Genomic DNA, 16,176 nt, shown 5'->3' on the forward strand with positions numbered 1-16,176 from the left:
GACCCTCTGGTCCATGAGGTCACGGAGAGTCAGACTCCACTTAACGGCTGAACAACAACAAATTATCGTGTATCGCATTGTACAGCTGCCGCAAAGACAACTACAAACGTCATTTCGCAGCGTATGCCGGTGATACTAAACCCGATTCTGTGGTGACGTTTGTTGCCTTTTGACAGTAGCACAGTGCAAGACATAAGAAAAATCTTTATATCACGATAAAAATTAATTACGCAAAAGAGGAATGATGAGGTATCATCATAGACAGTTCCAAAAATCTGATGGAGGGGAAGAAGCTGGTCCTAAAGGTTTGAGTGTGATTGCTGTACCTCCTCCCTGATGGTAGTAATGAGAAGAGGGCACGTCCCAGGTGGAAGGGTCCTTAATGACGGATGCCAACCTCTGAGGATGTCCAAGCTGGAGTGGAGTCTTGTCTCTGTGATGGAGCTGGCCGAGTCTGCAGCCTCTTCCTATTCCTGTGCGTTTGAGCCTCAGTACCAGGCGGCGATGCAGCCAGTCAGAATGCCCTTCACGGTCCGCCTGTCTGAATTTACTGGAGTCTTCGATGGCACACCGATTCGCCTCAAACTCCTGGTGAAGTCCAGCTGTTGCCGGGTCATCTATCGAGTCTCTGGCCTCTGGCTACTGGACGGGAATGGGCTCAAACCGAGCAGAGGCAGATGAGTTGCTGAGGCTCGGAGGTGCGTCGAATTTACAAGCACACGTGTGATGAGGCGCAGGCACGATAAAATATTTGCTAGCGGAGGCACATAAATTCAGATGATACACTGAATGTGGCCACTTTATTTGGTATACCTGTACACCTGCACATTAATGCAAATATGCCCCAACAATCTGGATATGCCCTCTTCTCATTGCTACCATCGAGGAGGTACAGGAGCCTGAAGACACACCATCAATATTCTAGGGACAGCTTCCTCCCCTGTGCCATCAGGTTCCTGAATGGTCTCTCATCCCATTCTTTTACAAACTTCAAAGTACATTTTATTATCAAAGTACATATACATCACCATATACAACCCTGAGATTCATTTTCCTGTGGGCATACTCAGCAAATCTATGGAATAGTAACTATAACAGGATCAATGAAAGATCAACCAGAGTGCAGAAGACAACAAACTGTGCAAATGCAAATATGAATAAACAAGAATATGAGATAATGAGATTACTTTTTATTGTAATTCATAGTAATTTGTTGTTGTTATTGCTGCCACAAAACAACAGATTTCACGATTTATATCAGAGACAATAAATCGGATTCCAATCTACAGTCCTGATGAAGAGTCCCAGCCTGAAACATTGACTGTTTATTCCCCTCCTATAGATGCTGCCTGATTTACTGAGTTGGAGACACCCTCTAATCCAGGCAGCATCTTGCTAATACTTGTCTGCACCCACTCTAAAGATTCCACATTTTTTTAATGAGGTGACCAGAACTGAACAAAATGCCGTAAGTCAGGAGTTCCTGACCCTGTTTTTTTATGCTATGAACCAATACCATTAAGCAAGGGGTCCGTGGACCCCAGCTTGGGAACCCCTGCAATACTCCAAAAGTTCCTCCAGTATTTTGTGTGTGTTTCTCCAGAGAACACCCAGAGAAACTCTTGTGTCTCCAGTCAAGTTGATCCAGCACAGTCAGGATGCTGTCATCCGCCTAGCATTATCCAGCCCACTAACTGCTGCCTCTCAGTCATCAGTACAGGAACGTCAACCGCCCTTCAAGCAGACCGCAGTTACTCAACAATATCTTGCTCACCGACACCTAACGTGGTACAGACGCTTTATTTGATTCTGTTCAGAATGTGGGACAGGGCCTTCCAGCCCAATGAGTCGCACTGACCAGCAAACCACCGATTTGCCCCCAGCCTAATCACAGAACAATCTACTTACTTACTTACAGCCTGTTACACCTCTGGCGTTTCGGGCAGCAGTGAAGGTCCTCCATCTCTGGCGGTGTTCAGGGCTTCCTTCATCGTGTCAGTAGCTTCCTTCGGTTTTCATTGCTGTCGAGCATACAACTCCCGGGTGGAGACTCAGGAATACCGTCGCACTCGGATGTAGAAAGGTTCTTCATTGCTGTTTCCGTAACAGTTTTGTTTTACCAAGACGCTGAGCTGAACCCCTGAACCTGGAGGACCAGTCTTACTCTGGCCTCTGCCCTTTGACCTGTTTAGCAAGGGTGACCCTACCAAGAGCCAAAGCACAAAGCCCTGACTCCAGCCAACATTGCTCTCCAGACAACACACACCAAACGCTGGAGGAACACAGCAGGCCAGGCAGCATCTATAGGAAGAAGTACTGTCAACGTTTCGGGCTGAGACCCTTCGTCAGGACTGACTGGTATGAATACATAAATACCAGCTTATACAGTATTTACAATGTAAACAGTGTGATAAAAGCGTGTTTACAGTTCAGTGCCAGGATACTAGATAGAGGGGGGCAAGGGGGAGTAAATTTGAATGGTTGATCAGATTAACTGCTTGGGGGCAGCTCAGGGCAAACAACACTGACTGGTAAAAAAAATTGTTACAGAAACTGCAATGAAGAACCCTTCTTTAACTGCATGAAATGGCAGGGACAGACAGAAACTGGGGATTTTCATTGCTGCCCTAAAAGCCAGAGGCGTAACAGGTAATAATTACTAGTAATTAAGCTCGGTTTATTCCGTATCCATACCTTAATCTCCGAGTTTATTGCTTAGATAATTCTTTATTGTTATAAATATTGTTACTTTTTGTTGTAGGTTGCACCCTGACCAACGCCCCTCAGCAAATTCTTCATAAAGTGGGCAAATAAAATTAATTTGTGTGCATGTGCCTGTGGGGCTGTTTGCTGAGGCGTCGGGTCCACGTATCCAAAGCTCAAAGCCTGAAGTAAATGTATGAGCAAAAGGCAGCGCGGTAGCATAGCGGTTGGCACAACGCTTTGCAGTACAGGCCGTGACCCAGGTTCAATTCCCGCCATGGCCTGTAAAGAGTTTGTACGTCCTCACTGTGACGGCGTGGGTTTCCTCCCACAGTCCAGAGACGCACCCGTTAGTAGGGTCATCGGTCATTGTAAATCGTCCTGTGATTAGGCTAGGGTTAAATCGGGGACCGCTGGGCAGTGCGGTATCTCAGTAAATAAATAAACTATATGTCACGTATACAATTCTGATTCATTTTCTCGAGGGCAATCGTGGCTAATACAAGAAACGCAATCGAATCAGTGAAAGATCGTGGCTAACAAGATGGATATCCAGAGCTTACAGAGGGAGGTCTGAGTGTGAAGCCCAGAGACAAGCGCAGCCTCGCCCCTCCTCTGAGACCTGGATGAGAGGATGATGGAACAGTCTTTGTCTCCTTGATTTGAGCTGCAGCTTTGTCCGTGGGGTCACATTTGTCAGCTTTTACTGATCTATTATTGTCTCCCATAAGTTATTCGTGATAAATTGCACAAAGCCTTCTCATTCTTACGTTCACAGTCAATGCTTTAAGCACATTTGCTCCATCCGCCACACAAAATAAAGAATTTCCCAGTGGCCACCCATTTCAGTTCTCCTTCGCATTCCCATTCCGCTATGTCTGTTTGTACTGCTGCGATAGGACGGCACGCAGGTTGGAGGAGCTAAATCTTATATTCCGTCTGGGTAGCCTCCAGCCCGATGGCATGAACACCAATTTCTCGAACTTCCAGTAATTACCCCTCACCTCGCCTTCACTGTTCCCTGTTCTTGTTTCCCTCTCACACCTTCTCTGCTCTACCTGTCCATCACCTGTCTCTGGTGGTCCTGGCCCTTTCCTTTCTTCCATGGCCATATGTCCTGTCCTGTCAGAATCCCCCTTCTCCACCCCCTTATCTCTTCCACCTATCAACTTTCCAGTTCTTTACTTCCCCCTCTACCCCTCTCCCGGTTTCACCTATCAGCTGCCATCTTGTACTTCTTCCTCCCTGCCCCCACCTTCTTAGTCTGACTCTTTCCCCCATCCTTTCCAGTCCTGAAGAAGGGTCTCAGCCGGAAACATCGATTGTTCACTCTTTTCCATAGAACTGGCCTGCTGAGCTCCTCCAGCATTTCATTAAGCCGTGTTTTATTACATTCCTTAAAACCAATAGGACAATTGCCACTTGTCTGGACCCCTGGGGTGGTACACTACAACAGACTGGGAGACCGTTTCGCTGAACACCTACGCTCTGTCTGCCAAAGAAAGCAGGATCTCCCAGTGGCCACACATTTTAATTCCACGTCCCATTCCCATTCTGATATGTCCATCCATGGCCTCCTCTACTGTTAAGATGAAGCCACACTCAGGTTGGAGGAACAACACCTCATATTCCGGCTGGGTCGCCTCCAACTTGATGGCATGAACATTGACTTCTCTAACTTCTGTTAATGCCCCCCCTCCCCTTCTTACTCCACCCCTTATTAATTCCCCCCTTTTTTTCACTCTCTCTCTTTTTCCTCTCTCTGTCCCTCTCACAATCACTCCTTGCCTGCTCTCCATCTCCCTCTGGTGCTCCCTTCCCCCTTTCTTTCTCCCTAGGCCTCCTGTCCCATGATCCTTTCCCTTCTCCAGCTCTGTATCCCTTTTGCCAAACAACTTTCCAGCTCTTAGCTTCATCCCTCCCCCTCCTGCTTTCTCCTATCATTTCAGATCTCCCCCTCCTCCTCCCACTTTCAAATCTCTTACTATCTCTTCAGTTGGTCCTGACGAAGGGTCTCGGCCCGAAACGTCGACTGTACTTCTCCCTATAGATGCTGCCTGGCCTGCTGCGTTCCACCAGCATTTTGTGTGTGTGTCACAATAATTGAGGGCTTCCTCTCTCAGCCTGGGCCCCGCTCTCTCCAATAGAGGAAAAGCCATGTGCTCTGGTCCTTCTCTACCGAGACCTCACAGTGGCTGCCCCAAGCTTCACCTCGCCTCCTGACAGCCTGGAATGGTGCCAGTCAGCAGCATTCCTCTACGAACATCTCAACTTGCTGGCAGACCGACAGGTTTCGGGCAGAGCAAAGGGCATCTTTTGCTGAGTTGATGAAGTGTCAGCGGCACTTGAGAAAGATCCTTTTTACCCAGAAGGTGGAACCTGGAACACATTATCTAAAGGAGCGATGAATGTCGATTCTCAGAGCATTTCAAAGTTCAAAGTAAATTTATTATCAAAGTAGAGATCGGCACCACATACAAGATTTTTTTTTCCCGGCATAACTCAAGAACCATAATAGAATCAATGAAAGACTGCGCCCAAGAGGACGGACAAACAACCAGTGTTCGAAAGAGAACAAACTGTACAAACACATCAAAAAAATAAATAATAACAATAAGTAAGCAATAAATATCGAGAACATGAGGTGAAGATCCCTTGAAAATGAGTTCATAGGCTGTAGGAACAGTTCAGTGTTGGGACGAGGGAAGTTACCCCCTTCGGTTCAGGAGCCTGGTGGTTGAGGGGTAATAACTTCCTCAACCTGGTGGTGTGAGTCCTGAGGCTTCTGTATCTTCCTGATGGCAGCGGTGAGAAGAGAACGTGACCTGGGTGGTGGGCGTCCCTGATTATAGATGCTGCTTTCCTGGGACACTGCTCCGTGCTGATGTACTCAATGACTGGGAGTACCTACCTGTGATGGACTGGGCCGTATCCACTACTTTTTGAGGGATTTTCTGTCCGAGGGCATTGGTGTTTCCATACCAGGCTGTGCTGTAGCCAGTCAATGTACTCTCCACTACACAGCTATAGAAGTTTCAAGTCAAGTCAAGTCACTTTTATTGTCATTTCGACCATAACTGCTGGTACAGTACACAGTAAAAATGAGACAACGTTTTTTCAGGACCATGGTGTTACATGACACAGTACAAAAACGAGACTGAACTACGTAAAAAACAACACAGAAAAAAGCTACACTAGACTACAGACCTACCTAGGACCTCATAAAGTGCAGGCATTACAATAAATAATAAACAGGACAATAGGGCAGTAAGTTGGTGTCAGTCCAGGCTCTGGGTATTGAGGAGTCTGATAGCTTGGGGGAAGAAACTGTTACATACTCTGGTTGTGAGAGCCCAAATGCTTTGGAGCCTTTTCCCAGACAGCAGGAGGGAGAAGAGCTTGTATGAGGGGTGCGTGGGGTCCTCCATAATGCTGTCTGCTTTGCGGATGCAGCGTGTGGTGTAAATGTCCGTGATGGCGGGAAGAGAGACCCCGATGATCTTCTCAGCTGACCTCACTATCCGCTGCGGGGTCTTGCGATCCGAGCCGGTGCAATTTCCGAACCAGGCAGTGATGCAGCTGCTCGGGATGCTCTCAATACAACCTCTGTAGAATGTGATGAGGATGGGGGGGGGTGTGGGAGATGGACTTTCCTCAGCCTTCACAGAAAGTGGAGAAAGTTTGTTAAAGTTTCATTAACAAGTAACTAATGGGATTAATACAGGTGGGTAGCCAGTGATCAACATAAACTTTATGGGTCAAAAGGCCCGTTTCTATTCTATCAGCCATCACAATTTGGATACAAGGATCTGATTAACATGGCTCCACCTTCCAAGCTTGCTCTCATGTTTCATAATGACCGGAACTGTGTTGTCAAAACTGTCAAAGGAATTAAAGGATATGCAAGTCACTACCCGCCTTTCCTCACCAACTCTGCCTACCACTTGATAGATTGTGATTATCAGCTCGAACACCACAGAGCACTGGGGACGACCTCCTTTGCCTTTTTGGCAAAATAACGACTCTCGACCCGACGACTGTCACCCAGTTGCAAGGACCTGGACCCGCTGCAATTTGCCCGTCGCCATGATGGGTCTGTAGCAGACACAACCTCCCCAGCTCTCCACCTGGCCTTGGATCGCCTGGACAATAGTCACACCTACGTAAGGCTGCTGTTTATAGATTACAGCTCGGCGTTCAACGTAATCCTACCCTCAATTCCAATCAACAACTCCAAAAACTTTGCCCTCTGTACCTCCCACTGCAACTGGATCCTTGATCTCATCAGAAGACCGCAGTCAGCGTGGATTGGAAATAACATCTCCTCACTGACAATCAACACTGGATGCTTGCTTAGTCCACTGCTCTACACGCAATACCGTGTAGAGCTCAAATTCCACCTTGTGAACTCTGGCAGAGTCCCCACACGGTGAAACCCAACATCATGAATGGCAGTGATGCTTCCCTCCCAGACGACCTCAACGCCTTTTATGCTTGCTTTAGCAGGGAGAATAAAACTACAGCTGGGAGGATCCCTGCAGAACCTGGGGACCCTGTGACCTCTGTCCTGGAGGCCGACATCAGGCTGCCTTTTTAGAGGGCGAGCCCTTGCAAGGTGACAGGCTCCAATGGAGTGCTGATACGACTCCGAAAATTTGTGGCAGCCAAATGATGGAGTTGTTCAAAGGCGTTTTTGATCTCTCTTTACTACAGTCAGAAGTTCCCACCTGTTTCAAAAGGGCAACAATTATACCAGTGCCCAAGAAGAGCAGGGTGATCTACCTTAATGACTATTGCCCAGTAGCACTCACATCTATGGTGATGAAGTGCTTCGAAAGGTTTGTAATGACTAGCATCAACTCCTGCCTCAGCAAGGACCTGGACCCACTGCAATTTTCCTATCGCCACAACAGGTCTACAGCGGATGTGATCTCGGCGACTCTTCACGCAGCCTTGGATCACCCGGACAATACAAATACCTATATCAGGATGCTGTTTATTAAATAAAGCTCAGCGTTATTCACTGTCATTCCTACAGTTCGGATTGTAAAACTCCAGAACCTGGGTCTCTGTACTTCCCTCTGCAAATGGATCCTCGACTTCCTAACCGGAAGACCACAGTCTGTGCGGATTAGAAAAAGCATCTCCACCTCGCTGACAATCTACACTAGCACACCTCAGGGGTGTGTGCTTAGCCCGCTGCTCTGCTCTCTCTACACCCATGACTGTGTGGCCAGGCACAGCTCAAATGCCATCTATAATTTCACTGACAATACAACCAGTGTTATCCGAATCCCAGATTGTGGCGGTAGGGCGTACAGGAATGAGATTTATCAGCTGGTTGAGTGGTGTCGCAGCAACAACCGTGCACTCAATGTCAGTAAGAACAAAGAACTGATTGTGGACTTCAGGAAGGGTAAGATGAGGGAACACACACCCATCCTCGTCGAGGGGTCAGAAGGGGAAAGGGTGAGCAATTTCAAGTTCCTGGGTGTCAATATTTCTGAGGATCTAACCTGGTCCAACATATCGATGCAGCTACAATGAAGGCACAACACTGGCTATATTTCATTAGGAGTCTGAGGAGATTTGGTAAGTCACCAAAGACACTTGCAAACTTCTACAAATGTACCGTGGAGAACATTCTAACTGGCTGCATCTCGGTCAGGTATGGAGGGGGTGGTGTGACCGCACAGGATCAAAGTAAGCTGCAGAAAGTTGTAATCTCAATCAGCTCCATCATGGGCACTAGCCTCCATAGTATCCAGGACATCTTCAAGGAGTGATGCCTCAGAAAGGCAGCATCCATCATTACGCACCCCCATCACCCAGGACACGCCCTCTTCTCATTGTTACCATCGGGAAGGAGGTACAGAAGCCTGAAGGCACACACTCAACGATTCAGGAACAGCTTCTTCCCCTCTGCCATCCGATTTCTGAATGGACATTGAACCCAGGAACACTACCTCACTACTTTTTTATTTCTATTTTTGCACCACTTGTTTAGCTATTTTATATATACACTTACCGTCATGCACGTTTTTTTCTGCTATTATGTAGTGCATTGTACTGCTGCCACAAATATAACAAATTTCACAACATATACAGGTGATATTTTACACTTGCGGGCAGCCCTGCGCGATCCTCACTGACTTGACTTGATGTGAATGATGAACCGTATGTTTCGATGTACATAACAAAAAAAGTTAATATGTAAGTACTTTAAGAACGTGAAGAGTAATTCAAAGATATCGGAACAGAAAATTCTGGAAAAGTCGGCAACTGTTGAAAGGGAAACAGTCTCAAGCCCAGGTAAACTCTCTCTTCAGCGGCAGTCGGATCTGCTGAGTGTTTGCAGAATTTTCTATTTTATTTCAGACTTACAGCATCTGCAGTTTTTTTTTCTAATTTTTCACCACGATACGATGACCAGATAGTCTGTTTTGTTTTTACTTGAATGTGTGGCTCAAGTGTTACTCGCCATCAAGAACCAGTAACCACAAGAGCTGAACTACAATTGAAAGTGTGCGGGAGTCGCTTTAGGACCCCACGGGAACCTCATGGTCTCCGGCGGGACGCTTGAGAAGCTCACCAAATAAGGGAAGCGCCAGGCTGAAACCAAACGAGGTTTGCGTCGCGATTAATATTTATATTGAATTAGCATTGCATTTGCATATGGCAGGGGACGTCGGAGTTTGTGTTTGAGCCCAACCCCAGAAGCAGCGGCCCCGGTGTCCCGGCTTCGCTCTGCCCGCTTCCCCTTACTTGGCTGTCGTGTCCCGGGATAATGAGCAATAAAGACGGCGGCCCGCAGGAGAAATACAAACTGGTGGTGGTCGGAGGTGGCGGTGTAGGCAAGAGTGCTCTCACTATTCAGTTCATTCAGGTAACTTGTGTGCGGACAGCCGCAAGAGCGGGGAGGAGGAGGGGGGGTGAAAAAAAAACAAAGTTTGGATAAAGTTTTGAAAAGTTTTGCGAAGTTTTCTTCTGGGACTGAGCGGATCTTTTGCGTTATGACTACTCTTGGAGTGAAGTTTAATGGGTCTATCGGCTTTCACAAACATTTCAAATTCACTTCCTTTCTAAAATTTATTTTTAATAAGGTACTTTATCCGTCGCTGCAGCTTGTAGAAGTCGTTACGTGCGGTGGTGTTTTCTTAACGCCTTGTGTAAGAGAACTTTAAACGTTCTTAAAGAGGCCTTCCACTGGCCCTAACTTTAACCTCGTCTTTCATTCGCACTTTTTCAAAAGGTTATTTAATTTGAAGTGTAAATAGCATTTCAGGGTTGTGGGTTTAGGCTGGGGAGGTTGGACGAATTTTTTTGTATATTCGGGCTGTTGTAGGTAGAATGAGGCTGGGTGTGTTGGAGGGGGGAGGATGAAATTTAAAGGTAATGTTCTAAGAGTTTGCCGCAACTTGAGGATATACTGGTGAACTCTCTGTACCACCGGGCTAAGTGTTAACCAGTTTTGAGAAACTTCTCAAACCGCCGAACTTGCCCGAAGCACTCAGCGGGCCAGGCTGCCTCTCTGGGGCGAGAAGCGCAATTGGTGTTTTGGGTCCAGTGACCTTTCCTCGGAGTTCTGAGTCCCCGTTATCCTCTGTTTTGAGGCGATGTCTCAAAAAGGCGGCGTCCATCATTAAGGACCCCCATCACCCAGGACATGCCTTGTTCTCATTGTTACCATCAGGGAGGAGGTACAAGAGCCTGAAGGCACACAGTCAATGATTCAGGAACAGCTTCTTCCCCTCTGCCATCCGATTTCTGAATGGACATTGAACACAAGAGCCTCACTAGATTTTAAAAAATATTTTTGCACTACTTACTTAACTTGACTCTAATAATATATACTTACTGTAATTCAGTTTTTCTCTATTGTTATGTATTGCATTATACTGCTGTTGCAGAGACGACAAATTTCAGGGCATGTGCAGGTGACATTAAACTGATTTGGGTCTGATCTTGTTCTAGATTTCCACTTATTGCAGTTTTGCTTTGTGGCCTTGGTTCCAAAGTGTATCAGGATGTAGACAGGGACAGTGGCTGCACCTGGGCTGGGGGAATCAAGAATTATAGGTTTAGGTAAATATATTCAGTTTGGATGTTTTTAAATGGAATGTGTGCATGTTTATATTTATTCTTGGATGGCAGAGGGAAGACCCTTCAGGCATCTGTATCTCCTTCCTGATGGTAGTAATGAGAACAAGGCATGGCCTGGGTGATGGGGTCCGTAATGATGGACGCTGCCTTTCTGAGGCATCGCTGCTTGAAGTTACTACGGAGGCTAGTGTCCATGATGGAGCTGACTAATTCTACAACTCTCTGCAACTTACTTTGACCCTGTGCAGCAGCCAACCCCCACCCCCCCCCCCCACAAACACACCAGGCGGTGATGCAGTCAGTCCGCGGAACATCTGTAGAGATTTGCGAGCGCCTTTGGTGACATATCAAATCTCCTCAAACTCCTAATGAAATATAGCCGCTGTCCTGCCTTCTTTGTAGCTGCATTGACATACTGGGTCAAGGTTAGATCCGCAGAGATATTTAAAAGCTATTTGGATTGGTATATGGACAGGGTAAGGTTTAGAGCAGAGGCTCCCAACCTTTTTTCATGTCGTGGACCCCTCTCATTAACCGAGGGGCCTGTGGACCCCTGGCTGGGAACTCCTGGGTTTAGAGGATGCAGGCCAAATGGGACTAGCATGGGTGTTTGTATTGGCCTGATTTGACTGTTTAGGCCAAAGGGCTTTTGTCTTTGCTGAGTGCTCTCTCGATGCCCTCCGATCCCCGATATCCTGCATCTGCGATTTACCGTGTCCTTCTGATGTTGACCTGCCTGTGGCTTCAGCTGTCTGCACTCTATCGTTCCTTTTGAAAACCGACTAATTCATCCTTTGGGGTTCAAGCATTGCTAAAAAGACCCACCCGAATGAGAATTGGGTTTAACGTCACCGGCATATGTTGTGAATCTTGTTGCCTTTGTGGCAGGAGTACATTGTAATAATAGGGGGGGGGGGAACCCTGATTTTCAGTGTGTATATAAAATTAATTAGTTGTGCAAAAAAATAAACTTTTTTTTAACAAAAGTTAAAAACATCAAGTATTTACAAGGCAGTTAACAAGCTCAAGTTATGATTGATTATAATTTGAGTAGTCAGTTCCCTGGGTGACCTGCTGTTCCTGGAATTTCCCCCCCCCCCCCGCGCCCACTGCACCCATCGTGACAGCATACTTCCTCTCCGAGGACAGCCGGGCACGAACCTACCCCTGAAAGAGGAGCAGACAGTCGGCCCTGGCAGAGTGCCCTCGGCTGTTTGCCCATTCCCAATTTCCCTTGAAGGTGTCGGTGTCTTGTATGGCCTCATTCCTTCCGGTGAAGTTGCTCCAGGTGGAGGAGGGTGGGGAGAAGAGTTCCAGGTCTGTGCGCGTGACCTGGAGGGCGACCTGTGGGCAGAAGTGATCTGGTGTGCCTCCTGCCCTCGTACCTCTTAACAGTGAAGGTCATAGACCTGCGAACTCCTGCCAGAACAGCCCACTCTGTAGATGGTACACACTGCAGTGCCAATGTTTCAGTAACTGGTGAGGCTGTGCTTCTCTTGAATCAGAATCGTGTTTACTATCACTGGCATACATCGGGAAATCTGTTAACTTGGTGGCAGCAGCACAGTGCAGTGCATGATAAATACATTTTAATAAGTTCAATTGCAGTATATGTATATTCAATAGTTAAAGTAGTAATGCAAAAAAAAAGTAGTGAGGTAGTGTGTATGGGTTCAGTGTTAATTTAGCAATCTGATGGCAGAGGGGAAGAAGTTGTTCCTGAATCGCTGAGTGTGTGCCTTCAGGCTCCTGTACCTCCCTCCCTGATGGTAACAATGAGGACAGGCATGTCCTGGGTGGTAAGGGTGCTTAATGATGGACACCGCTGTTCTGAGGCGCCGTTCCTTGAAGATGTCTTGGATACTACCAGGCTTGATAGAGATTTATTTTCTAAGTCTTTGCAGTTGATTGTTTGGAGTGACAGAGCTTCACTTGTTCGGGCAAGCGGAGGATATTTCTTCAGGCTTTGGGTCACCTCTGATTGTCTGACATTGGCTTTTGTCCTAGAAATGTCCCTTGTTGTACCGAAGCAGCGTGCAAGCGGTTCACTGAGAGCCTTTTAAGCAGAGCCCAGCTTAAACAATTGCTTCCTGTGGGGACAAGGCTTGGACTGCCGGCGTCTCGGGCGAATGGAGTGCTCGGGAAAGTGGCTGGCCGCCCCCGGGCTGGAGGCGACAGCGCGATTGAAAGCAGGCGGCCCCGAACCCGGTGATCTGCGAGAACGGGCAGGTTTTAAACCTCGGGCGGGGTCAGATCTTCCCAGCTGCCCGCTGCTGCGGAACACGTACTCTGGCAAGCCTGCGGGAAAATCTCTTGTGAAGGATTGGTCCCCACCCGTAAACAGCAGCAAGTTTTTCTGTCTCACTTTTTTTGAAAAAAAAACCACTGCATTTCCTGTTTTTCTGTCTTGTCTTTTTCCGTGAATGATAACTGTGTGTATATATACGAACTCCAGGGCAGGGTTTGCTCTGGTTGTGACCTTTGACCCTTTCCAGGAGCTGGCCCTTTACCAGCCGGGCAGGCGTCCAGCACCTGGGTTCAAAGGTCTCACTTGGGTGGGAAAACAAATATTTTAATAGCCTCGCTTAACAAACAAGGCGGCTAAGCACCTAGTTAGGAAGAGGGAGTGGGTGGTATCTTAACTGTTATCATAAGTCGAGTGTAATAGTTGATTGAAGATGGTTCTGGCTCTGAACTAATTGTAAATCTGCCCTACGGTGCAGTTAAGGGCACCAAGCGGATTTCGCTTTGCTGGCAGAGATTGTTATTAAGTTGCAGAACAACAATGTCAGCCAGTCGGCCGCTAGTGAGGCAGATAACTTCTTTTTGTGTGTAGAAAGTTCAAAGTAAGTTTATCATCAAAGTATATTGTTGCTGTTCCTCTTCGCGCCTTGGCGGCAACCTTGCCGTTTCTTCAGCAATTTTGTCTTTTTTCTTTAAACGAGGCCAAGTCGTCAGCTTGATAGCCAACCCAACGCCGACGGAATGCATGCAGGCGGCCGGCCGGGTTCGATCCAGCAACGGCTCGCCTGGCGGCCTGGTGTGGATTCCCCTACACCACCGGCCGTGATCAGTGCACATGTGTGATCTTCAGGTTTATTTTCTTGCGGGCATTCACAGTAGCGCAATAAAATCGATGAAATACCGCACCCAACCAATATGCGCAAAGACAACCAGCTGTGGAAACACTAAAATGGATAAATAAGCAATAAATATCAAAAACATGAGGTGAAGAGTCCCTGAAAGTGAAGTCCATTGGTTATGGGAACATTTCAGTGGTGGGGCAAGCGAAGTTGAGTGAAGTTATCCCCTTCGGCTCGAGAGTGTTAGTAATTGTTCCAGAACCTGGTGGGGCCGAGGCTCTGTACCTTCAAGCAAAGATCCGACAGTGCTTTTGAGAGTTGTAAAGTAGCCAAAAATGAGCTCAGGAATGGACGTGGGGCTAGAAGGTGACCTGAGAAGGTCTTGGTGAGCAGGGTTAAGGAAAACCCCAAGGTGTATGTGGACTGGAGTGAGGGTAGAACTGATCGCGGATAAAAGAGGAAACAATAGCATGACGCAAGGGAGTCTTTGCTTCAGTATTCACCGGTGAGAGGGTCCTTGGTGAGGTCAGTGTACAACAGGCTAATGTGCTGGAATGTGTCGAGGTTGAGAAGGAGGATGTGCTGGACCTTCTGAGTGATGTTAGGATAGATGGGGTCCTGGGGCAGGACAGGATACACCTCGGTTTACTCTGGGAGTTGAATGAAGCGAGGTAGTGACATACTGGCGGGCGACCACCTTCACCGACTGTGGCCTGCACAAAGAAGAATAAGGTTTTGAGATCGGCTTTAGTTGTCACGTCTGCACCAAAGCCTATGATGAAATGCGTCGTTTTGCACCAGTGGCTGAGAATGTGCTGGGGGCAGCCCGCAAATGTTGCTGTGCTTCCAGCAGCACCGTAGCAAGCCCACAGCCTGCGAAGCCTTTGGAATGGCGGGAGGAAGCTGGAACACCTGGAGGAAACCCGCCTGTAGGGAGAGCGTACAAACTCCTTACAGGCAGCGGCGGGAATCGACCCCCCCGACTGGTGGTGCTGTAAAGTGACTGCCCACAGAGAAGATGATCTTTGTGTTGTTTTAAGACAAGAGTAAAGATAGGCCATTTAGTCCGTTGAGTCTGCTCTATCATTCAATCAAGGCTGGTTTACTTTCCACTCAACCTCCCTCCCCCCCCCCCCCCCCCGTTCTCCTCCCCCCCACCTTGCTAATCTAGAACCAGTCAACCTCTGCTTTAAGTATACCCAGCAATCGATTTAGGATTTAGACCCAGGATTTGGCAGGGTAATTCACAGGGATAACTGTTTGTTTCTGACTAAATGAGAAGGTCAGAGGTTAACGCAGAGCACAAGTGGGTTGTTGACAATTGGAGTTTTGCCGTCTGCGGGGAACGTGGAGGAGACTGGGCTGTACGGCGGAAGGCTCACAGTAATCCTATTCATTCCGATATTGTTCAGTCCCATTCATACCCAACCCTGGTTAGCAAAGTGCCTATTTCCCCTTTGACTTGCTTTTTTCTTTCTTTTTCAAAGAAGTGAACTTGTAATAATAGTTCCTCGTTGAATTGTGTAATGCAAGTAAAGGCCATTCAGCCCATTGAGTCTCTACTAGCTCCTCAAAACCAATCCAACTCAGTAAGCCAGGCAGCATCTGTGGAGGGGAGTAAGCAGTTGAAGTTTCAGATTGGGACACTTTATCCGGACTGTGAAATGGCTGTTTATTCCCCTCTGTATATGCTGCCTGACGTGTGATTTGGTCTAGATTCCCAAGATCTGCAGAATGTCACATCTTCATAAACTGGAGATTCTGCAGATACTGGAAATCTAGAGCAGCATGCGCAAACTGCAGGAGGAACTCACTGGCAGCTGTGGAGAACCAAACTGGGTCTAGGGGCCCCTCCACCGGAATCGGGTTGGATGGGGGGGGGGTGCGGAAATTGGAGGTTAAATTGTGTTTGTAGTTGCAGTAAAAGCGAGTGAAAGTATCTTGTGTGAGAACGATCAAATGAAGGAAAGCGGAAATTGTGGCAGAGGGAGGGGTGGTGGTTTGAGGTGGGCTTCTCTGATGGGGGGGGGGGGGGAGAGTGAGGCACAGTGGGTAAAAACTCAGGAATCCAAAAGAGGAAAGCTGCAGATGCTGGAAACCTTAAAATAAACCAGAAAATGCTGTCATTTAACCTTGGCTTTTCTCTCTTCACCAGGATTTCAGTTTGGTTCTTGTATCATTAACCTTCTTCACTGTTTCTCCCCCCCCCCCCCCCCCAAACCCCCGGCCTAATGTATTTGCATCTTTTGAACCCCAGTTTATCTCTAACTTGAGCAACATACACACA

General features: G+C 47.5%; 1 protein-coding gene across 1 annotated transcript in view; it reads left to right on the plus strand.

The window, feature by feature from the left end:
* Nucleotides 1–9,369: 9,369 nt before the first annotated feature.
* LOC140719058 (ras-related protein R-Ras2-like) overlaps nucleotides 9,370–16,176 on the plus strand; it is a 66,271-nt gene continuing 59,464 nt past the window's right edge. The window contains exon 1 of the mRNA XM_073033433.1: nucleotides 9,370–9,589. Coding sequence (XP_072889534.1) covers nucleotides 9,491–9,589 — 99 coding nt within the window. The 5' untranslated portion in view covers nucleotides 9,370–9,490. The remainder of the gene's footprint in view (nucleotides 9,590–16,176) is intronic.

The sequence above is a fragment of the Hemitrygon akajei genome, chromosome 31 (genome assembly GCF_048418815.1).
Source record: "Hemitrygon akajei chromosome 31, sHemAka1.3, whole genome shotgun sequence".
Lineage (NCBI taxonomy): Eukaryota > Metazoa > Chordata > Chondrichthyes > Myliobatiformes > Dasyatidae > Hemitrygon > Hemitrygon akajei.